The 25,467-nt window shown below is 29.8% G+C and overlaps 3 protein-coding genes across 3 annotated transcripts in view; all 3 read left to right on the top strand.

Moving 5' to 3' along the window:
• Positions 1–5,066: 5,066 nt before the first annotated feature.
• On the top strand, positions 5,067–5,841 carry LOC119673161 (pupal cuticle protein Edg-78E-like). Its single transcript, XM_038084399.1, has 2 exons — positions 5,067–5,144; positions 5,332–5,841. Exons 1-2 carry the CDS (start codon positions 5,133–5,135, stop codon positions 5,683–5,685), a joined length of 366 nt encoding a protein of 121 aa, XP_037940327.1. The 5' UTR covers positions 5,067–5,132; the 3' UTR covers positions 5,686–5,841.
• An 8,393-nt stretch (positions 5,842–14,234) lies between these two features.
• Positions 14,235–15,096, top strand: LOC119677911 (pupal cuticle protein Edg-78E). Its single transcript, XM_038089497.1, has 2 exons — positions 14,235–14,239; positions 14,617–15,096. Exons 1-2 carry the CDS (start codon positions 14,235–14,237, stop codon positions 15,035–15,037), a joined length of 426 nt encoding a protein of 141 aa, XP_037945425.1. The 3' UTR covers positions 15,038–15,096.
• Positions 15,097–19,476: 4,380 nt separating this feature from the next.
• The window catches only part of LOC119677902 (pupal cuticle protein Edg-78E-like), a 7,114-nt gene continuing 1,123 nt past the window's right edge, over positions 19,477–25,467 (top strand). The window contains exon 1 of the mRNA XM_038089485.1: positions 19,477–19,491. Within this exon, the coding sequence (XP_037945413.1) occupies positions 19,477–19,491 (15 nt within the window). The remainder of the gene's footprint in view (positions 19,492–25,467) is intronic.

Genomic DNA, 25,467 nt, shown 5'->3' with positions numbered 1-25,467 from the left:
TTAAGTCAAATTGTTGCCAAAAATGTTTGTTTAGTATGTGTTAATGCATATGATTTAAGATAACAGCAATAATTGATATAATTATTATATCAAATCGAACTTGCTTCACATACATACCATATTTCTTAATAAGTAATAATTTCTTTGAAATTTTGTCATATGAAAACTACATTGATAGTACAGCGCATGTATGCTGCAACTGTGACACTCAAGGTCTAAATTTAAGTCCCATTAATATGTGGGCTAAAAAGGTACTTCCCAAAAATCTTTGAAAAATGTTTGGTAGTCGCGTCTCAGGAATGGAACTTTATTCACTTATTTGATGCACAAAAAAATGTTGACATTCTACATAAAGCCGTGTCTCAGAAATGGAACTTTAATCACTCCTTAGATGCTTACAACACGAAGATTTACTTTCATTCGGTTTCGCCAGATTTTGATCAGGAATGGAACTTTAATCACTCCATAGATACTTACCACATGAAGATTTACCTCCATCCGATTTCGCTAGAGTTTAGATCTTGGGTTATGTATAGCTTAAACCTTATATGTCTTATATGTTCTTCACACTACAAACTTAAGGTTTCTTAGGGCATTCCATAATTATTTTCAGAGCAACCTTAATTATAATTTTGAATAATAATGCAATAATAGTGCAATAATGCAAGAATTTCTAAAATAATGCTGGTATAATACGAGGGAGTACAAGAAAGAAAGCAATTTGTTTTTATTAAAAACATAAGAGACATATTATTTTTATACCTGACCATTGTAGGAGAGTTTAAAAACAACAAACACATATACAACGGCAGCAACTTCAGAAAGTTGAGCAGTTACTAATCAACCTTCGCGGACAAACTAGACAGGAAAAGAGCAGCCACACCGATAATGGGGCTGGAACCTTTTTGTGTACCTTTAGGACATATTACGCTCCTTTCTGTTATAAAAAATAAAGGAGAAGCACAATAAAAAGGATTACTGGGATAATAAAACAATCCAAATAGGTAGCTATAACAATAAGAGATACTAGGATTATATGCACCTATAAAAGAAAAACTTAGAATCATCACAGAAATCCTAACAGGGCACTGTAGACTAAAACACCACCTTACAATACTGGATATACTTACGAATGCAAACTGTAGATTCTCTGAAGAGGTGAGTGAGGTGGCCGACACCTCATGTGCTATTATAAAGCTCTGCGCTAATGCAATAATATACATTCCTAGGCTCCTAAGAATTCGCTCCTAAGTTTGCGAATCATTCCTTTAAATACGATTATATGTCTCTAAGGATTAAACTCTATCGAATGTATATAAGAAATTTCAAGTGAAGTAAAATCAAATTGCAACAAAAAAAAACAAATAAGATATTTATAAACTATAAACATTTGACAGGACCCGAGTTTGATTCCTGGTACTTGCAGTCTCAAAAAATAAGTATTTACGAATAATTAAATACAAGAATTATTTCCAAGATCACTGATGATGGGTATTTGGCAATACTCGAAACAGCTGTATGGTCAGCCAAAAATTCAATTAATTAAAATAATATAAAAAATAAAATTTTTGTTGTTATAATTTACTACTGTTCGAAAAAACCTCTTTAGTTAGTTAGTTAATTAGTTAATTATATTTATTCAATTGAATTTAAAATTACAAATTTACAGATTTTTTATAACAGCTGTGTATAAGAAGGCTATGAGTCAAAACTCCTCCGCCTAATTTAATATTTAATTTTAATTTATTCATTTCAATATTTCCATTATTTTAATATTATTACACTAAATTATTACATTAAAAATGCATTTAAAAGGTGTACATGTTAATTTATATACTATTTAAAATTCTTTCAAAATATTTCGTCCATTATTTTTTTTCTATAAATAGTTGCTTCATTAATAAAAGCGCTAAGCAAGAACCAATTTTCTCCATTTAATAATGAAATTACATCTGTTTTTTCTAAAGATACTTTTCTAAAATACTTAAACCTAATCTCCTGTAATATAGGACAGATCCCCATAAAATGTTGGACGTCTTCAATTACACCAAGATTGCAAAGGGTGCAGTCTACATTTACTTGGCTTTCGTAAGGAATATATGCCAAGCGTAATAGTTCGCCTCGTGGAAAAAACCTCTTTATAAACTATAAAATTAAAATTAACATAAAATTAATTAGGGATTTGCAAAATGTGCTCTCTGGATATTTGCAAATCTTTTTCTATAACCTGCAATAGATAATAATAGATAGATAAACTTTTAAAATATCTTACAACCGGATTACGTGGTCGTAAAATATATGCGTATCTATAAACTATTCAAAGAATATTTAAATTTAATTCACATCTGCCCTAAACTACCTTAGTGCAAAAATAAAATTTTTTTTTATGTTTTAAACAAAATATGATTGTAGATAAACTGAATATAAATTTTTTAAACAAAAACCTTAGAGTGGTCACAATATATTTATCTGTCGTTTATGCGTCACATATAGTTTAGATACTTTCTAGTTTTTCGCAGCGATCAATTATTGTCAATTGAGTTAATTTATAAAATAAAATATAAAAATAAATAAATAAATTAGGTTTCGTTAAAAAACAGGTTCCAATTTAAAATTAACTAAAATTTATTAAATTAATCGACATAAAATCATTAATATCTAAATATAATTTTATTAGTAAAATGATTATTTAAAATATTGTAATTTTTTTAAAATAATATAAGTTATATTCAAAATTCTTCAAATTCTTTAAAAGATCTTCAAATTCAAAAAGTGATACTTTGATAGACCTTGATGGAGGTCTATTTACAGTATTTACTGATATATAGGTGACAAAGGTTTGGGTGTCCTAAAAAAATTTTTTTTTGAGTCGTATATCCCTATATTAAAAAATATTTGGAATATAATAAAATATTATATAGAATGTAAAAATCATAAAAAAAACTAATAACTAATATACCAGTGAACCAGTGCAGTCAAAGGAACTCTTACTATTATCGAAGACCAGAAAGCACTGCGACTTAAACAGATATATTGTGCAAGTAATTCTTATATCCACTGTTAAATGAATTTACTATCAGCAATATGTCTTTTATTCAAAAAGTTCTATACATTATATAGTAAGAATATGTTTGATTATCCCAGATACATTTAATACATTTTTAAGAACATTTTTAATACTATACTACTTTTTATCAAAACAATAGGGCTTAGAGACATACTCTAAACCCAGAAGGTAGCACAATAGACCTGACGGCCGCAGTGCCATATCCAATACTAATAATAATAGTACATGCAGACCAACACTGAATTTCTTTCAGAATGTTTTTAAAACAATCATGATTGTGCTTTTAATTGAATGATATAGGCTCTTAATAATAATTTAAAATACTATAAGTAATTTAAATCTGGATTAAAATAAACTCATTTATTAAAATTGAAACCTTTACAAAGATTAATTCTATTTACTTAATTCACAATAGATTATTACAATTTGCCTAGCGCTATGTTTAGACTATTGTAACTAATTCGACAAAAGTACTGCGATGTGTGCCATTTTTCATACAAAATTCATATAAAAATGTGTTAAAAAGGTTCGATAAGTCTATATACTTGACCCTACAATCTATAGTCCATAACATGTATTATTGAAATAGTACTGACACAAACATTTAATAGTTCCAGGATTTATAATACATAGTATCACTCGATTCAAATTTTTTTAAAATTCTTCTACTAGTACGCTCTTTTCCCTTCGACCTGACAGAGCTGTCATCCTGCGAAATTAGGCACTTATTGGGTTGGTCAACTTTTACTCAAAGAGTTCGTGTATTTCAGCGGTGTGCTAACTAGTGTGATTCGATGAGAGTGCCTCTCAGAAAGACGATGAGAGTGCCTCTCATCTGCTCAGTCTATGCCCAGCTCATGCACTGCGGCGACTCGACACTTTACACTTTAGGAGCCTGACACTTTTCTTGAGGATCTTGTTCAATTAAAGACCTGCCACTTAACAGCATTTTGAGCATCGCCAAAGGTATTAGTTGGTTTTAAACCCTGAGTTTTCCTCTATATACGATAACACAATAAGCCAATAGGCCTAAGTAAATCCCCTAGGAATTGCCGGTATAACCTAACCTAACCTAGATAAATGAATTTCACCATCAAATTCTTGCTGAAGGCTGCGTCTTCACTGTTGCGTATACAACGAAGACACTAAGATGGGCACCTTATATTAGTTCAAGAAGATTCTAAGAAGATTATAAGAAGATGCAATACATCAATTTATAAAAGCATCTGGATTTACTATTACAACTTATTTATATAAGTAAACATAAAGATTAATTAAATATTACTATTAATTGAAGTAATTAGACTCAAAGAAAAACTTAGTATATTGAGAGAGATTACTATTTATTTATAGAAATAATAATGACTGATGCATTTTCTTCATATGTTGATTATGTATACAGAATAATCATATTTTATAAAATAATTTTTATGAAAAGTAATAAACTTTTCAAGACAATGAAAAGTTTTTAAATTTTATGAAATTGGATTTATTAATTAAGTTTTATTTTGTTATTCCATTTTAATCTGTAGTCTGTCTTATAAATTTTAATTTTTAAAATAGCCCACAGGACATTTAAAATTTATTAAAATTTTTTTTTAACAAATTAGCAAGATTTTGACATTAACATTGCATTCAGTCTTTTGTTGTATATTGATATACTTATTTAATTTTTTTTTGTGTAATATCAGAATGGGTATAACTGGTATCAGATATGACCTTATCAATAGCGCAGCTTGACAACAGAGTTGGCAAATTGCCAAAAATATCAATAAACGACAAAATATTTTGGGAATTTATTGTCTTGTAAGTTTTGTAAAGGATGCATAAGCAATAATTCCGGTATGCAACATATACATTATAGAACTTGTTTCTTTTAGCCTGTTTTGTCCAAAAAAAGTAGAAAGAAATACGAAAACCCTTTTGGCTTTAAGCAGAGTACCTAATTTGGGCTCAGTATAAAAGCCGCAGCGAAATGCACCATTGCAAGCAGTTCGGACACTCGGTCTCCTGTACACACACTATCTGCACTTCTTCAAAAACACATTAAATTTAAAAAAATAAAATGTTTAAGCTTGTAAGTAAAACAACAATAAAATTTTTTTAAAAATTTATAATTTCCTCAAGACATAAAATCATCATCAAATTAATACGTGAGCCGCTGTAATTACCCACTACATTTTTGTATTGCACAACTTTCGATTTTTGTATCTACATTTTTGAAATTTTTTTAATAATAACACATTTTTTTCACAAAACTTTAGTTAATCTTAACCGTCTTCTTGGCCTTCGTGAGCGCTGATAATATTGACAAAAATGCTGAAATACGCAGCTATGTGAACGAGGCGGCCGATGCAGAGGGCAAGTACCAGTATGCATACGAGACGTCGAATGGCATACAATTCCAAGAGGCCGGCAATGCAGCTGGTGTACGCGGCTCTCTGAATTACGTCTCACCCGAAGGTGAACACATCTCTTTACAGTACACTGCCGACGAGGAAGGCTACCATCCCGTTGGTGAACATTTGCCAACACCTCCACCTGTGCCGGCTTATGTTTTGAGAGCTTTGGAATATATTAGATCACATCCACCAGCACAACTCAAAGAACAACAATAAATCGTTTTCTTCATCTTCCACAGCAAAGATAAATAACTCGATTTGCTGCGTCGGCGGAGAATGTTAAAGCTTTTTTAATGCATTTTGTTGATTTTGTGTATAAAACCTTAAAAGGTTATCGATTTTGATGTGTATTTCTAATCAGTAAATATTAAATCAATAAGTAAATAGAATTCAATTGGAAAATTTGTGTAAAAATATTAAATATTAATAAAAAATATCTGTAAAAATTGTGATAAATGAAATTTGATGCTTAAGTCTTTTGTTCCTCTTCAAATGCGCTGTCAAATTACTATGAAAAGTTTTGAAAGGTCATTGGGTACAATGAAGAGAACGGTTCGTTTGAAGTCACGGCTCTTGAGCTTGGCTATTTGGCTATTTCGCTATTCGAAGAAATCCAAATTATGTTTTCAATAGAAGCGTCCGCCCATCGAATGTTCTACGATGCTATATTTTGTTCGTTATTCATAATATTCAAGGTAATTTGAAACACTAAAATTATATTGATTTGAAAAACACATTTTTATATGCACTTAAAATTTAAAGATTATGTCTTTAATAACCTTAACACAATTCTTATGGTTCTGAATGATCAGGTACATAACATTTAGCGATTTTTATCGACTTGTGTGAGAAAATCATCTTATTTGCATTTTACATATAAATGGTGTAATCTAGTAAACCGTCATTGATTTGACATTTATTGATTAATAATTTAATAATCTTATGTGTTTTTAATTACACATTGTATTATTAATTGATTGATTAATTAAGCAAAATTTACAGAAGAGCGCAAGTCTGTTATCATCTCTAATCTATCAGAAATTAAATACATGATAGCATCGATAGCAATAGTGATAGTGTAATCTGTTTATGTTTATGGCTAGCATAGAAATAGAATATCTATTATTTTGGATAAATAAAATGAAAATACTCCATCATATTCTACAACTTGTTTCCAATGAATTTTGTTTAACCACACAAAGAGCTTTCGTGCTTTTAACTTAATTAAGATTTAATTAAGGGATATTGCACCAAATTTGTCGAATGCAACATTGCAAAATATATTTCCCAAAAGGGAAATTATCGACATTTGACATTATCGACACATGAAACAATATATAAATAAACAAAAAATCAACAAGTCAAACAAATGAGAAGTAAAAATTTTTTAAAATGTTTGTTTTTTATAAATAAAATATATAAATGATATATAAAAAAATACAAATGAATTTATATAACAAATATAGATTTGATATAAGTATATATTATTTAAGAAATAATATTAATTTCATTAACACATTAACTGAAAAGTAAGTAAACAAAAGCTCTCCTAGAACTTTCGGACACATAAAAGCTTTTGCATATGCAACTTATGCTAGTGGAAACCACCAAATCTTGAATTAATTAACATAAATTGATTAAGCTGCAGTGGGAACATGGTATTAATGTGTTAAATGATTTGTCAATGTTTGTCTGAACAATCATTCTACAAGTTATTTGCACAAGTTAATATTCACTATTAGGTTCCATATAAATGCAACACATGATATACCTATACACATATTCTTTACGTATTTCCTTTCTTTATTCGTATTTTCGCTACTTCACTTAAGTGTTAATATTGACTTGATAGGATATTGCCACAGTTATTAATTAGAAATAGTACTCGATTACCAGATTCTTAAGAAGTTATACCTATAGTCATCTTCTTATGAATTAAAAATCCATAAAGCATAAATCGATTTTTAATTTCACGGTCACATAAGCAATTTTCAAATGTATCACTTCTCAGGACTCCCTTCTCAGGACCCACTTCTCAGTAGTATCACTTCTCCGTTCAATTAATCGAGTATTGTAGCTTACATCTGTTGTAGTGTAAATATCATTTTAAAATGAAGTCTATACACTTTATATAGTTAATTTAGTCTAATAGATAAGAAATCGAAGTTAAAAAAGGAATCATAAACTATGATGAGGAATTATACATATTGTTGTAGTATATAGTATCTAGTATAGTATATAGTGTAGTATAAGTGTATAGGCATTTCTATAATTATATTAGTTTTATATAATGCCATATGAAAAATATGTAACATGGCAACTCTAGTTTGTTAAGTTCGATTTTTACCATACACATATCATGTAAATTTAAAGAGAATAAATGAGTCAGTATATCACTGACAGACAGACAGAATAGTATGTTTTAATTCAATTCAGAGCCGCTCGACCACAATATTAATTTCTTAAAACACAATAAAATAGATAAAGATCCAACTAATAGCTACCAACTTGCAAGTTTCTTTAGTGAATATCATCATCTGTTAAATTAATTAGGCAAAAATTAGAAAACATTCAGAATCACAGTTAATATTTCGACAATGTATTCTTTCTCTGCTAGAACTATTGCATTTTTAAACAATTTGTTTATAAACTATGATTGTAGTTCAAACGATAAACACTAGGTGCAATATTTTTTACATAAAGAGGTAATATGGAAACTGGTAAAAAGTCTAACAGACACAAATTAATACATCTCTCAAATGCTGGCCGGACATGGATTCTTTCACGACAACTGTGATGATGCAAAGTACACCTTTTACTATAATAAGTGATCACATTAAGGAAAGAAATAAAGTCTGGATTGGTTCAATAAATCCCGAGAATTTAGTGGAAAAGATGGGAGCGAACACAAAGAAGTGACGAACGATGGAGAGTGATGGATATAAGTTTCTCACGATATGAGTCACAACAACGGTAGTGATCTTGGAAAAAGATATATATTTTATATACTTGCTTCCCAATATGCTGTATCGATAAACGCAATTTTTGCAACAATACTTAATCTCCAATTGATAACATTATGGATACTTAAATTGTATAGAATTTTCAGAAACCTTTATAAAATATGGATTGGATGGATTAGATTAAGACTGTACCAGGACTGAAAAGAAAAACTGAAAAGAAACAATTGAACTGAACAATGAACTGATGATCCTAGCGAATATCCTAAAGATACATTTTTAATAAATAATCTCTTTTATGAATTCTTCTTATTCGTTTTGGTTTTGAAAACTAGGTGGATTAAGACTTGAATCAGCGCCTAGGCAGTACTAATGTATGAGAGAAATAAAGCTTTATTGCCACTAAAATCAACTAATAAACAAAATCAAGACTATATTAGTTTTTTGAGTCTGGAGTTACTACGTTGTGTCAGACGAATAAAATTGTGAAAGCAGAGATAATCTCCATAATCTCCAACGTCCTTATGAAATTATTATGTTTATTATGTTGAAGATCTTTGAGCCAGTGCACTTGAGCACTTTTACTCTTTCTTAACTCGAGGTATTTTCAAAACCCCTCTTTACAACTTGACTAGATTATTGTTTATCTCTTCATCAGACTAAGATCTGCATACCTCCCAGAAGAGCCTGTAACCATTCTGAGATTTGATAACGCGGTGGTGGTAACTCTGTCAGTTTTCGCAAATAATTTCAGTGCTCTATCCTTTATGTATTTTTTGATGAGATCAATCTTGAGGTCCCTGAGGATGTCATTCGTTCTAATGTGCTATGGTAGTTTGAAAAGTCTTCTTAGTGCATGACTTTGTGCAGTTTGAAGCTTTGCTAAACGCTACACAATCATATGAATAAAGGAAAGTGGAATATCAGTTAAATGGTATAATCCAGATTTGAAAACTGCTTAGGTAAGTTGCAGAAATGTAACTGTAGTAGGATTCACTGTACAAAGTAATGAGTGGGTCTAACCCATTTGATAGGCAAAATGGGTAAACCTGTAAAGAATAAGATTATAAAAAATTTTACAGTTCAAAAACCAACATTCTTGTTTTTTTCTTCTAAACTAAATGAAAATTCTTTGAATACTAAAATCAAATACTAAAATCAAACATACACCAATCGATACTGTTTGGAGTAAAAATGATAGTAACTGAGTATCACTTGTAGGTTTCGAAAGTGTAAGTCTTGTTTTATAGGGGTCACAACTTCCACTGACCTAACGAATTGCAGTTAACCCTTTTAATGGGAATGTCGTAGTGGTTGTAACTAAAACTCAAAGTTAAGTAGGTAGAATGACTCCATTCATTACTATCATTCGATCTGGATTTGCAATTTTAAACCAGGTGCTATGTCATAAATAACGGCAGAGGTGTTAGATAGGGCTCGCTTTATAGCAAGAAGAAAACTATATCCAAATCTATAGCTTGAATTAGTACTGGCGATTGCAATAGGGACATTTATCATCGCATTATACTGGTATATGTTAACACATATCAAACTAAAAGAAAATTCTTTAAATAGAATGAAGGTGAATAATAGGGAAAAACAAAGAATGGTACTCGGAACAGCTGTATTTATATTCATTCTTGTTAATCCGTTTCTATTTTAAAAATAGTTTCATCGTGATATTTAATTTTAAATAAATTTATTTGTGAATTTTTTTTTCGTTTAATCCATCTGAAGAATAAATTTATTCAATGCTTCTTTAGAAAAAAATAACTAAAAATGTAAATCCTAAAACAAAAGAACTTCACTACTAAAACTCTTTGTATGAACTGAGACCATTCAATAAAGAACATAAGTTTATATAAAAATTTTAATTAATATATTATTTAAATAAATATAAATTATAACTAGGAAATCCAAACGTCATATAAAAATAGTTCATGACCAATATTTTGGATCCGATTAGACACGCCATAGTCACGGGTGAGTTTTCAGGTTTAAGCGATTTTGTTATGAATATGTCATACTTAATTATTTATACATATTATTTATACATAATTTTATGCATATTTAATAAATACTAAACAGGATTTCAACTAATTAAATTAGTTATCATTTTAAATGCTTTCGTTATAAATTATCAACACGAAATGTGGAGAACAAAACTATTCGATTTTTCATGCCAAATGCGAAATCCAGTTTCTCGACTACTCGTGCGACTTTTTTTTCAACATAATGGCTTTTTATTTTTATTTTAAGTAAACAAATGGGAATTTTTTCTTAATTCCATTATACGAAACTAATTTTTGTTTATCAATTTATATTTAATTTAAATAAATTTATTTCAAATCGATAGTTTTTTCTGTGAAACAAATGCTCGTTCATTAACCCGAAATTGAAAATGTTCGATAAAAGTTGTCAACAATTTTTATAAAATATGTGAATTATAATTACATAAATAAATAAATTTATTTTAACATTAACATTCTTTATTGAAAATATTTTCATATTTAGCAAGAATTGAGAATTCATTGAGTTTATTTCGTCTGAATCACATAAATTATGTATAATTTACATATTTTGACGCGCCCGAAGGCATAAAAAATGACAAAAGACTTAAGACACAAACCACATTAAAATTGTCACTTCTATGGACCAAAACATAATTAATTGTTCCGAAATAAGCAGAAAGTTCATCAAATAAACGCATTTTAATTTACAAATTTACGAAAATAAGGTAAACTCGATGACGTAGCAGATACATAAATTATTATGATCATATTTAATATTTAATATGAGATTAACAGGTATTATTGTCTTCGGAAACACTTCCGCCCATGCGTAATGTTTACTGGAACCAATTTCTGTGTAGTCAATTAAAGATTTTTTGTTTACAATTTGAATCAAAATAGACTCATAAACAACAAAAATATTATTGACTTTGCGTACACTGAGAGAAATAATTTTCAAACATTTAAAAAATTTACAAAATTATATACAAATCTGAGATGAGAGTTATTAACTTTGATGAAGAAAAACATTGCCGCCCAACATAATAGCATTCCTAATCTTTAACATTGCTAAATACTCACTGATGGTACTAATGGTGACACTTATGAGACACCAGTAGCTGACATCTATCCTGCAATCCAATTATATGGAATACAGTAGCCATCGACTATAGGTTAATTGTGAGCAGTACTTAAATAAAATATTTACACAACTTAATTCTGATATTTCTAGCTGCTGTATCCAACTACTATAGTTGAATCAACAGTACCCATCGACTATAGGTTAATCGTGAGCAGTACTTAAATAAAATATTTGCACAACTTAATTCTGATATTTCTAGCTACTTTATCCAACTACTATAGTTGAATCAACAGTAGCCATCGACTATAGGTTAATCGTGAGCAGTACTTAAATAAAATATTTGCACAACTTAATTCTGATATATCTAACTGCTGTATCCAACTACTACAGTTGAATCAACGCCTGCCGAAAAGGGGTTAGAATATACCAAAATGGTGGTTCCTGTCGTAAGAAACTACTAAAATCAAACATACACCAATCAATACTGTTTGGAGTAAAAATTATAGTAACTGAGTATCACTTGTAGGTTTCGAAAGTGTAAGTCTTGTATTATAGGGGCCAGGGCACACAACTTCCACTGACCTAACGAATTGCAGTTAACCCTTTTAATGGGAATGTCGTAGTGGTTGTAACTAAAACTCAAAGTTAAGTAGGTAGAATGACTCCATTCATTACTATCATTCGATCTGGACTTGCATTTTTAAACCAGATGCTATGCCATAAATAACGACAGAGGTGTTAGATAGGCCTCGCTTCATAGCAAGAACTATATCCAGACATATAGCCAGATATATCCAGATATATATCTTCGCATTATACTGGTATATGTTAACACATATCATCGAGGTGTTAAGTCTTAATGACAGGTAATCACATTAAGAAACAATAGTGGTACAACTGTAGTTCAGAAAAACCTTGGGATTACGGTTTAAATACATTTCAAAAACAGTGAATGTAATTTTAGTAGTTGAAGAGTGAAATTCCAATAACGCTGGGCGTCAATGTGATTCTATCTTTACTTTTAGTTGGAGAACAAATTAAAATCAAAAGTTTTTTTTAATTCATTATAATCTTTGTGATTAGTCTATTTTTTTTTGTTTGAGGGCTTGTGTGATATTTATGAAATGTTTTGTAATTTCACAACAAAAAACCTTAAATATATTTCGAGAGGTTTCGAACAATAGTGAATTACAACAACAAAATTTTTGTTATATATAATTAATTGAATTTTTGACGGACCATACAAGTATGGTCCTTTTTCAATTATTGCTAAATACTCATCATCAGTGATTTTGGATTTTTTTTCTTATATTTAATTTTTCGAGCTGTTACATTTATTATATTTATAACGAATACTGATTCTGAGCTTTAACTTTGAGAAGGAACGAGTTCATAACTAAATATGATAGATAATTCCAGGACCCAGAGGTTTCACCTAGGACGACAGATTGATGTACATATGTGTGTATATCACGTATTAAAATTTGCGGAACAAGATAGAATTATTGTAAACCCCGTTTTTTGCATATATGCAAATAGTTTGTTTAATTTGTAAATATTGCAAAGGTTAGTGAAGTTTTTCTTTCCGAAGTTCTGATAAAATATGTGTATATATAATATCTAAATAGTCAGTTATTATGTTGAAGCTGTTTTGAGCTAGTGCACTTAAGCACTTATACTCTTTTTTAACTCAAGGTTTCTTCAAAACCCCTCTTTACGCCTTGACTAGATAATTGTTTATCTCTTCATCAGACTAAGCAATAATTGACCTCAGATCTGCATACCTCCCCGAGGAGCCTGTAACCATTCTGAGATTTGATAACGTGGTGTTGGTAAGTCTGTCAGTTTTCGCAAATAATTTCAGGGCTCTATACTTTATGTATTTTTTGATAGGATCAATCTTGATGTCCCTGAGGATGTCATTCGTCCTAATGTACCATGGAACTTTGAAAAGTCTTCTCAGAGCCTGGCTTTGTGCAATTTCTAGCTGGTGGTCAGTTTTTATTTTATTTAAATTTTTATATATTTTCTTATTTATTTTTTTATTTCTTAATTTGCAACATTTATAGTAATATCAGTATTCGAAATTTAACTCCATTGAGTTTTGCAATATTTATATTTTTTGAAAAGCCCTTCAAAAATATTAAATTAGATTAATTTTTTTTTTTTTGAGACGAAAAAAAAATATATATGTGACATTGTAAGAAACTTTATGAAAGAAGTTCACAAAATTCACACATGAAAAAATTATTTAATTATATGTTAATAAACTCAAATGTCATATTAATAAAAAAACTTATTAAAAACAAATGTTTCTTTTTCTTTATCATTCATAAGGTTGGACCAACCCCTTCAGTAGTAAAAAAAAAAAAAAATTATGCACGCAATTGTAAATTAATATAATTGGCAATAAAATGAATTTTTTTTACTATAATATTCATTTTTATTAATCAATGAAATACAATTTTTACAAGTGTATATAATTAGCATATATTTTACTATATAAATCTTTACAAAGACGTATTTGGCATTAGACATCACGTCTCGGTATTGCAGATAATATTGATGGCGCGATTGACCTGACCACCATAAAAACAAATTCAATATAAGCGGTAATTTATACAAATTTATAGAAAATCAAAAACATGAAATAAAGCAATAAAAATCTATGACAGCCATAAACGGAAATAAATCCATAATAATAAACCAGTCATGGAGTAAGAGCGAACCTACCAAAACTTAAAAATAATGAGAAGTGCTAACGAAGAAACTGGACTTTTTAATCATGAACAAAGAATCTAGTAGAGCATCCACACACAAGCAGCTTCAAACAAAATAATTTTGGCTATAAAAAACTAAATTTGAGACGCGAAAACCCTCAGTATCGATAATACACTGTAGCCCTACGCAACAACACGAAAGTATATCGAAACGAATCGAACGGATTAAATTAAATTAAATCTCAACAAAAATCGAAAATAGCAACAACAAAAACAATTCGTACAAAATGCTTAATAAATTGAAATTAGTAAGTTCGTTTGCAAAGCGTTTGAAACAATTTGTTAAACAAAATTTATATTAAATACGGTTAAAGATACGTTTTCATCGAACCACAGTATGTATTTTTAGTGTTCACACTGGCGGCGACTTACACAAGCGTCCTTGGCGTTGAACTTGCGGATAAAGATGCGCTGATTACGCTCTTTCGTGTAGCGCCCACAGATGAATTAGGCATCTATAAATACGCCTATGGCACGAGCAATGGGATTAATGTGCAAGCTGCTGGCAGTGCTTTGGAGCAAATAGGCATCTTTAGTTATGTCTCACCGGAGGGCACACCAATCGAGGTGCGCTACATAGCCGATGAGTTGGGCTTCCACGCTGTCGGTCGTCATTTGCCACGACCACCCAGCATACCGGATTATATATTGCGTTCAATCGAATATAATCGACGACATCCCGATTCGGAGTATCGTGGCTGGAAAACGCCACCAAAGCATCGACGTTCAATTTGAATTCTAAACTATTTCATGTTTTAAGTTTAATTTAATGAAAAAATTTAGTTTCTATTTTAAAATTAGCAAAAATGTTGTTATTATTTACGTTGTTATTAGTTTTTGTAAGTTATATATTAGGTGTAATAATTATAAAAAAAAAATAATACGAAACCAATGGCATATTTAATGGGGGGAGACAACAAAATGTATTATAGAAATTAATAGTTAATCATGAGATTATCTATAACCTACTCAATATCGGATTTAATCCACTCAGATTTAATTGTTCTTAAATACTATAGTGTCAGTGCCATTATATTTAATTTTATTTCAAATTAATAATCTGAAATAAAATTTCAGTGGCACTAAAAAATTAACAAAATGATTTGATAGTATTCACGGCTCATAAAAAGCTATCTTACAACATCAAATCAGGTTTACCCCTCCTCACATCGGATTATTTTGTAATGGCCATCACGAACTAAAACTTCTTGTTTTTAATTAATAACAAAATAGATCGCAATAAAAAAATAATAGTCCGCGTTCTTAAATACTTGTATTAATTTCTATTTAAATATTATTTATAAATTTTATGTGTTTTTAATTTGTTTATTTTTCATAAGTAATAAAATACATAGTAACAGCTGAGAAGAATTGAAACAAGCATTAAAAAGAATACGAAAAGTACCCCTGACATTTAGTTCTAATTTCTATCACAATCACTACTTTTAATCAGTATCTAATAATGTTATTGTTGTAGACCGGATAAGTCTTCCAACTTTTGTGAAGCTTGCTCGGTTCGACATTTTTGCGAACGATAGAACAACGACAAGAATTGTGATCAGCAATTGGTTGTCGAGGACGAATGACTCCGGATCTTATACTAGACCGGTCCTAGAACCAATTTATTATAATTATGTGTCACTTCTTAATTTTTATATTAATATAGAATAATATAAGAATTATTAAAAATAATGTTATATATTTTGGTGCTCCTAGTCAAAGCCTGGATTGCAAGCAAAGTCCCTTTAGCAGTTACTATTCTACGCAATGCCATTACATTACATGTACCTTAAAATATGTTGGTTTGTTTCAGCTCTCTATGATTATCCGGTTAACGGATGCTATGTGATTTCTACTAAAGAGAAATTTGTGTGATGTTATCATACTCATCTCGTAAGATGTACCTTATCCACGTCTAGTTTTTATCTCTGAGCATAATGATGGACCTAGCTATTTTAATAGTAATCTTGCATTATTATTGACTTAATGTTATCATAGGAAATGTCAAGAACAATGAAATAAAAAAGAAGATTCTTGAAGATCCATTTCGAAGAAGCATAGAGTAGCACTGGTTTAAAGCAGTTACTAAAAAGTCGTAGATGTGTGCGTTACATGTAAAAGTAGTACTAATTCAAAGCTCTCAGTAAAAAATCGAAGATGTATGTGCATTGATATATCTTATGAGGAAAAGGCAAAGATAATCACTGGAAGAAGAAAAACATCTAGGAAAAACATCCATGTCTCAGAGACATGAAATAATATTAGTTTCAAACGGATATTGAAAACTTGGAGTTATATGTGCCTTTAGTTGTTTCATGAGCACCAAACTTTCCATAGATTAAAGAAGAACTTTGCACATCTTTTATACGCGAAGAAATATTGGGTTCAATTCGTTGCTCTTTAATTATCATACTAAGCTTACTTGGAACAGATAACTTCTTAAGATCGTAATTATCGTCAATAGTGAGTGTGGTTGTTTGTGGGTGCAATATGCACCAGTTTTGTTTTAGTTAAGTTTAACCGGAAATTAACCGCTATTAGAAATTTCTGATTAAAACAAAAATTTCGCTTTGGGATCACATAACCGATATCATACACATAATCTTACATAGTTTCTCATATGGACCCAAAATGTGCTACATATAAAAGGGGTACTTTCTACATTCGTTTCCGAAGTACAACGTCGAAAATAATGCAATCCTATGCTTAAATCGAACTTATTTCTGATATGTGAAACCATTGTATACAATTGTATTCTTATACTGATCAAAGTATTGCTTATTCACAGCAAGATATATTAAAAATAGATACTTTCAATATTTCCATACAAATTACTGAAAACATCTAGTCACAAAGAATGATATTCTAATTATACAAGTCATATACAATAAGTTATTAGAATGACCTCAAACATCTTCATTAAAGAGAAAGCTGTATGTTAGGTAATACTGGTTTTCGTCAAATGCTGCGCTTTAGCTATACTAGTTAAAGTCTAGATTTAGTTAGCTGCAGTTCTGTTAACGCGTTCGTTCTGATCATAACTTGAGCCAATTCACTAATTGTCGTCATTATAACGAAGCCTTCAATTGTGCAGCTACAGGAATTTAAAAATCGTAATGGTCGACTCTTGGCCTTGCTTCCTTGTTGAGCCCATTGGATCATAACATTAATCAATTGATTATTTGGATTCACCAGTTTTAAAAGATCTGAGAATTATTTGTACTTGAATTATTATATTCCGCATATTATTTCCGTAATTAAATCACAACTCGACAAATTCATATGACAAATTAGTTCAATTTGTCAAGCTCATATTTATTTAAAAACTATATAAGAATGCTGCAAAACGGCATATACTCCCACAAGGATGATGTTATAATATTTAAAAATATTGCATAAATATATCAATAAATATTGAAAAATGATATTCATAATAAATCCATAACAGTATCTGCTATAAATAACGTTTTGTAGATATGAATATAAAAATATGTATATAGCCAAAAACAATCAATAATAAAAAACCCTGAATTTTAGTGTTTAACATCTTAAATTATGAAGAAGAATAAACATAAAAAACAACTTTTAAAGAGTATATTAAACACATAAATTGTTTTATAAATAGTATAAATAAGCGAAATAAACATAAATTAAATTAAATACGGTTGTGCAGAATATATATACCCTATACTTCACAAGAACAAAGCAACTGGTTTAACTATATAACTATATAGTGTATAGGCATATACACAATGTGTAAATAATTTATTATAAATATATTAATGCTTTAATATATAATACAAAATCTTTACTAATAAAACTGCAAATTGGTGTTGCGTTAAAGGACACACTTATCAATTGTAGAATCCCTGAACGGAAAACGAAAATAGCGCTCAGAAATTTCATGAACCTAAAATAACACAATAGACATCGAACTTATTACAGAATAGTACAGATGGAGCAAAAACTACACTATAAATTTGAACAGAATTATTTATATCTACACCAGTAGCTAAAAATTCACTTCAAGAGGGGCTTTCAGATTAAAAATGAAATCTAAAAGTCTACTCCCCCGATTTTAGAAGTAATCTCTAAGATTATATTTAGATTAAAAATCAAGCACCTTATCTAATAAGGTATCTAAGTAATAAGGTAATAATATCTATCCTTATCTAATAAGGTGCTAATAAGGTAATAGCAAGAATAGCATTAACTGCTGTAAGAAGGTACTTCATTATCAAAAAATATTGGTAAGTTATCATTATCTTACTTCGACAACTTTAAAACCTCAATAGACGCATATTTCGAACGAAAATATATCCTTGGTCTCCGCAAACGACATTTTATCATCTACTTATTGTGTGCTATATTTATTGGTTCAAGTGGAAAAGTATTTCAGTACCAAGACCTTCCGTGGCTAGCCTTATGCATCAATAGAAAAAATAGAGAAAATAAATTTCTCGCTCATCAAATACAAAACGGATATGTTATGTGATATATAGCACCAACCTTTTTACATCAAAAAACTTAATAATCAAATGGCGGTTAGTATAGAATTAACTGTTTTTGCACACCATCTTTAATAAAATATGGCTCTCCAGACAAAATACCGCACCACACAGTGAATTTTTGTGGATGTAATAGTGTTTCGACCGTTACTTGTGGACTTTCACTGCACCAGAGATAAGTTATGACATATGGCACTGCATCAGTACTGAAGATGGACCTCGAAATAGATAATGCTTTATAAGAACTAATGATCTTAAAAGAAAACATGAATATTTAGTCGTCCACTTAAGAATTAATTTGTTTGAAAAATATAACAGTGTGTATGGATTCAGTACTTCAATTCTTGTGCAAAAAAAGTTCGGATATTATTTTTCAGATAATGTATTGATCAACTTGATCACTAATATTGTGTTTTAGAAGTTGTTGAAAAAATTAGAAGACACTCCACAAAATACCATTTATAATTAAGTGACTATGGTTACCCCATTCTGTATACATAATACAAAAGCTTTTAAATAGCAATATAAAAATTCAGTCCATTAGGACATTTAGTTTAAGTATAGTGGAATTTAATAATTTCTATTGAATATACTATCCTCTAACAGAAATAATATATTCATTTTGATTCAGAAAGATAGAATGGATTAATTATATAAGAAACTATTATGACAGAAGCAGAGGTACGTTTTAAATGAATTAATTTATTTTTAGTATTAAATTCATTCTTCTGATTTTAGTATCTCTTTGGTATATAATGGCTAAACTAACAATTAAACATATATACTTGAAGATAGCTAATAAAGTCTTACTTGGTCCAAATTCAACAAAAAAAAACGCACCAGTCTGCTCGTTAAACTAAAGCGGAACACACTCTGTGCAATGGTGCTGACATATCACTGCGTGGTAGAAAGACGTGAAACTAGAATTGGTCTATCCTAATATGAAGTGATTGCGATACTACAAATAGAAAGAACTTGTGCTACACCTTATACGTCAGTGCCCATTTTTGGACAATAAAATATTAAAAATCTTTATGTAATAATTGAATACCAAGCTGATAGAACTGCTTTTCTTTTAAAACTATGGACTTAGCCAAGTTTGTGGACTTATTAGGTTGATTCCATTTTACTTAAGCGGTACAGTCTTACCTCTTCTAATATACGTTGGCATTTGTCTTAGTACTTCGGTCCTTTTACCTTTCTTTGATGGCCCTAATGTGCTGTATAAACAAAGCTTAAGACGGCTTATAAAACGGGCTTCAGTGGAGGTTGCAGCACAAGTCCACAACTTCAGCCTAATCTCAGCTGATATTAAATACATTTATATAGAATGATTAAAGATGGTTGTAAGATACTTATCTATAAACATTACTAAATATTGCATGTGCTTATTTAACACATGCAAATCTGGCGAAAACATTAAATTATTTTTTATTTACTTATTTTTTTAATTAATCAGTATTTTTCTAATTATTAATTACTTACATTTTTTTATCAAGTGTTTAAAAATTTTTTAAATAAAATATTTAAAATAATATTTTTAAATAAATTCGTGAACTGTAGTACACGTCCATCAAAGACAATCTTGTTAATCAAAATTAATTTGTTTTACTCTTACACAAAAAAACAAAATAAAATTTTGTTAATTGTCAATTCTTATTTTGTGATTAATTTTTAACACCTTGTGTAAAAAAATAAAATAAATATTTAAAAATAAGATAAAACTTAATTAAATGCTGTGTCTCACCCTGAACTCTCATTACTGAACGAATAGATACGTATATAGAATTTCTCACATTTTATGAAGTCAATGTCTGCTTTCATTAGATAAAAATAATTAATTTAATTTATCTATTATTACTGAAAGCATATCCATTTAATAATTGTTAATTAAATAAATCGACAGATACTTTAAGTAATTTTTTTTTATTTTAAGTAAGAATGATTAACTACATACTGTTAAAAGTTTAATTATACCTACATACAAATGTTTAAATACATTTCTATATTTTAATATAAAATAATAGCAAGATTAAAACAAAAAAATAAGCGTGGATCTAATCAAAATCCTCGTATCTGCTGTATTATGACAAGTTTACAATACATTAAGACCGAAAAGTTTTCGGAAATTCTCATTTAAAATTCGCGCGCTGTATATTTTTCGATATTTTAAGTTTATGTAGTTTGGCAGCAATTTCCTTAATTACTATGCCAAAAATGAGCGCGATCTGTCAGACAGTTCGTTTACGGCAGCTGTTGAAACCAGTTCACCTCAGTAGGGCGTTGCGAAAAAAACAATGGAAAAAAATATTGAACAAAGAGTTTGCATCAAATTTTGTGTTTCGAACGAAATTTCGTGTGCAGAATCGTTGCGAATGCTACAAAAGGCTTATGGGGAATCAGTTTTATCGAAAACTCAAGTTTATGAGTGGTACAAAGCCTTCCAGGACGGTCGTACGACCGTCGAAGACATTTCGCAACGCACTACTGAGGTGAACTGGTTTCAACAGCTGCCGTAAACGAACTGTCTGACAGATCGAGCTCATTTTTGGCATAGTAATTAAGGACAGTGCTGCCAAACTACATAAACTTAAAATATCGAAAAATATACAGCGCGCGAATTTTAAATGAGAATTTCCGAAAACTTTTCAGTCTTAATGTATGTACTTGCTCCCCCACTTTTAAAGAGTAGAAGACTAACACTAGATAACCTATATATCCAACAAAGCTGTCATCTTGCATGTCAGAGCTGTCATCTTGCAAGATTAGCGATTTGGACAAGTTTATAGACTTTCCACGTTGGTTCAGTTTTCCTTAAATGAGGGAGTCGGACTTTTCGGGTTGTGCATACGGTAACTTTGTGCTTTGGGCACATAACCGTCAAACCAACCTAACCTAACCTTCATCATGGCCTGGTGCTGTTGGAGGTCTTTATATTGGTTTTATTATTATAAAACGATAATAATAAAACCAATATAAATATGTAAGTATATATATAAAGGCAAGTATGACTGTAAACTCTGTTCTGTCACTCTGTTTCTTTTATTGTTTTTGTTGTTGTACTAATGTATATTTACGTATATGTGCAAGTATGGAAATCAATAAATATAGTTAAATTCGATAAGAAGTAAACTAATAACTATTAATTTAGTTTTATTTACTGTGCTCAAAAAAACAAATACGCTTTGTGGAGCGTTTCCAATATCTCGAGTACATATTTGAGAAAGGATTTTAGCAGAGTGAGCTATTTTGTGCAACTTTTTCCTCTACAATATAACTTATTTCCTGAGACATAGAAGTTTAAAGTAGTAAACTCTTTACATTAAAAGTAAAAGTAGTAGATGCAATGTTTCCGTTCAGTACACAAACGGCGATTAAAAATAAGTTGGAACGTTTATGTGTAGTTGTTCGTTTTCATGTAAAACCTGCGAACTATAAAACTTTTTATCTCAAAAACTAAATTATATGGAAAAATAGCGTAGTAGAAAAAGTTGTGCAAAATAACTGTATGTTGATCCTTTTTTCGAGTCAGCGCAACTGGGCACTTTTACTCTTTGATAGCTGGGGGTACTACAGGGTCCCACCCAACTTATTGACTAATTTATATATTCCTTATAAGCTTCATGATTATTCAGTGATTGATCTAAGATTTGCGTACCTCCTCGTGAGGAGAGTGTATACTCTAAGATTAAATAGTGCTAAGTAGGATAGCCTGTCAGTTTTCGCATATAACTTCAGGGCTCTGTCCCTTATGTATTTTTTGATGGGGTCTATTCTAAGGTCTCTTAGCATGTCGTTTGTGCGGATGTACCAAGGCACTTTGAAGAGTCTTCGAAAAGCCTGACTTTGAGCAACTTGTAGCTTTTGTATAGTAGAGTCGGCAGCTTTGGTAAACGCGACGCAGCCATAAAGTAATGCTGGTCTAATTATCTGGCTATAGATCAGTTTTCTGTTCTTCGCGCTAAGGTTGTTGTGTTTGAAAAGTGGTTGTAAGCATTGCAGTGTTTTAGCGCAACTGTCTCAACTTAAATCTGTTGTCAAGTAGACATGTCCGGGAAATGTGAAAAGTGTCCGCTTACAATGCTCAGTTTTACATTTAATTAATTTATTATTTTCAATATAGTTCAGATACTAACTACATTCGATTTATTTAATTTATTTTTTTAATTTAATTTTTATTATTTTATTAAATTCAGTCAATCGAAAATCTACCCATCTACCCAATTATAGGATTTTTGAATCTACCCATTATATTCTACAAATCTTTATTCGTATATATTCTATAGATATTTCTACTATTCTTATTGTGTTGATAGTTTTCATATCTCATCAACCTAATTATAATTATAGTAAAAATTAAATAAAAAATTAAAAAATTCTCACCATTGTTTTTACAATAATTAAGTCTGGCATTGAATATGTCGTCATGACCGCTTTATTATAACTCTGGATATATATGTTTCAATGAAATGTAATTAAAAAAAATTAAATCGTAATATTATGCTAACTTAAATCAATTGCGAAGTAATTGCCCACACTTAATCATAAAAATAATTTCTGATATGTCAGGAACTCATAACACCGATAGTTTTCATTGTAGGGCACAAAACTGTGAGCAAGAAATTTGCATCACTTTTACTTTCGTTTGCGGTTGAGAATTAGAACTTAACTCTCACGTTCTGGTCGCATACACACTTTTGGCTTCTAACAATTAACACCTGTGCTCTGATTCCAATAGATCTATGCCTTGGTCAGAATATATAGTATATTATTTTATAATTTACAGATTTAATTAGACCAAAACGGACATAGAGTTTATCATCAAATAATAAACAAACAATAATAAAACCAAAACACAATGAACCCAGCAAAGGCATTTTAGGTACGAAGAAGCGAATTAAGTCGGAGGCTGCAGGGGCATATCATCTGACGTGTTAATTGCATTTTTAAATGACACTTTTCAAAAAGATTATTTAATCAATAAATATTGTTTATATTTAATATTGCATTATTAATTAAATTCGCCACACACTCGTGTTGAAAGATTGTTTCAAATCAGATAATTGAGTGAGTCAGTTTGATTAATTAATTTGTTGTTCATTTGAAATTGTTAGATGTATCTGCGGAGTTTCTTTTTTTTTTTTCAAATATATTTTTTCATTTTTATTTTCAAGTATTTATATTAAAATATAATCAGATAATACGCTTAAAATAATTTATTATAAAAAATTTAATTTTAAATGAGGTTGTTCCATCATAAATGGGTTATTAACAGAATTAGTGGATCATTAACTTATCTGTGTAGTATAAATACTGTGATTTGCATGATTATGTTCAATGTTTTATAAAAACTATATTTAATTTAAATGTTTTCATTGCTACACACTGAAATTAACTATTTAAAACTTTCAGAAGAGCTGCGACTACTAAAACCAATGGGCCAGAACTCGTGGCGGTGATGTCAGGTCATTTGTCAGTAAACACTCATGCCGAAAAATCGAATATCGTATACAACCACAAATGCTAAAGAGTTGATAAGATTATATATTTCATTATGAAAAAATATACAGTCATATGCTATTTTATAGTGTATTGCATATATGGATTAGGTTAAGTTAAACTGAATGGCAGTAAGCCATGCATAAACCTATAGTAAGGGTCTTACAATATTTATCAATTTTCAATAGAGTGGTATTTTAAACAGTAATGAATTACAACAATAAAGTTTTTAATATTTTTTAATTTATTAAATTTTTGGTTTCCAATACTACTATTTTTAGTATAGCCAAATATCTATCATCAATGGTCTTTTGAAAATATTTCTTGTATTTACTTATTCGTAAATAATTTTTTGAGACTGCAAGTAACGAGGGTTAAATTCATTCCATGCCAAATTAGAAGCTGGGTATTTGGCAATGCTCGAAACAGCTATGTATTCAGCCAAAAATTCAATTAATTAAAAATAAATAAAAATTTTGTTGTTCCAATTCAATACTGTTCGAAACCTCTCTAAAAGTTATAGTCTATATCAACCTCATAGATTGATTTAAAAATTTAGAAACTCATATTCGACTGTGTCAAATCAAAAGGACAAATATATGCTACTTAAACAGAGAAAAAGATTTGTCGCTAATAAAACCAAACAACAGATCATATATACCCAAGCTACCACCTTAACGTATGATAGGTGGTATTATTAATGTGGTAATTTTAGAGAGTACTAATGTGTTAATATACGCTACTTAAACAGAGAGGCAGCTCTTAAAATCTATATATTATATGTATATAACTCAAACCAACTTCTATTATATTGGTTTGGGTTATATTTTCTCAGGTCACCACCTTAACGTTGGATGGGATTCTCTAATGCGTTAATATGCTACTTTTTGCAAAAGGTGTTGAGAATTTTTGTTGATTTTTATATAACTGTCAGTTTTGTTGTGGAGCACATTAAGAACACTGAATCACGAGCTTTAACTCCCACCGATTATTTGAAAACGCCTCAAAATATATTTTGATCTTTATCCAGCAAATCATATGTATTTTATTTGGTTAGTATATAGCTTGCTTGCAATACATATCTATTAAGGTTGCAATGCCTTGCTTAAGTGGAATCCTTTGTATAAAGCTTCTTATTCAATGAATAAACTTGAATTG

This window comes from Teleopsis dalmanni, chromosome 1 (assembly GCF_002237135.1).
Source record: "Teleopsis dalmanni isolate 2A chromosome 1, ASM223713v2, whole genome shotgun sequence".
Taxonomy (NCBI): Eukaryota; Metazoa; Arthropoda; class Insecta; order Diptera; family Diopsidae; genus Teleopsis; species Teleopsis dalmanni.
Note: the sequence above shows the minus strand (reverse complement) of the source record. Positions and strands in the feature narration are given on the sequence as shown.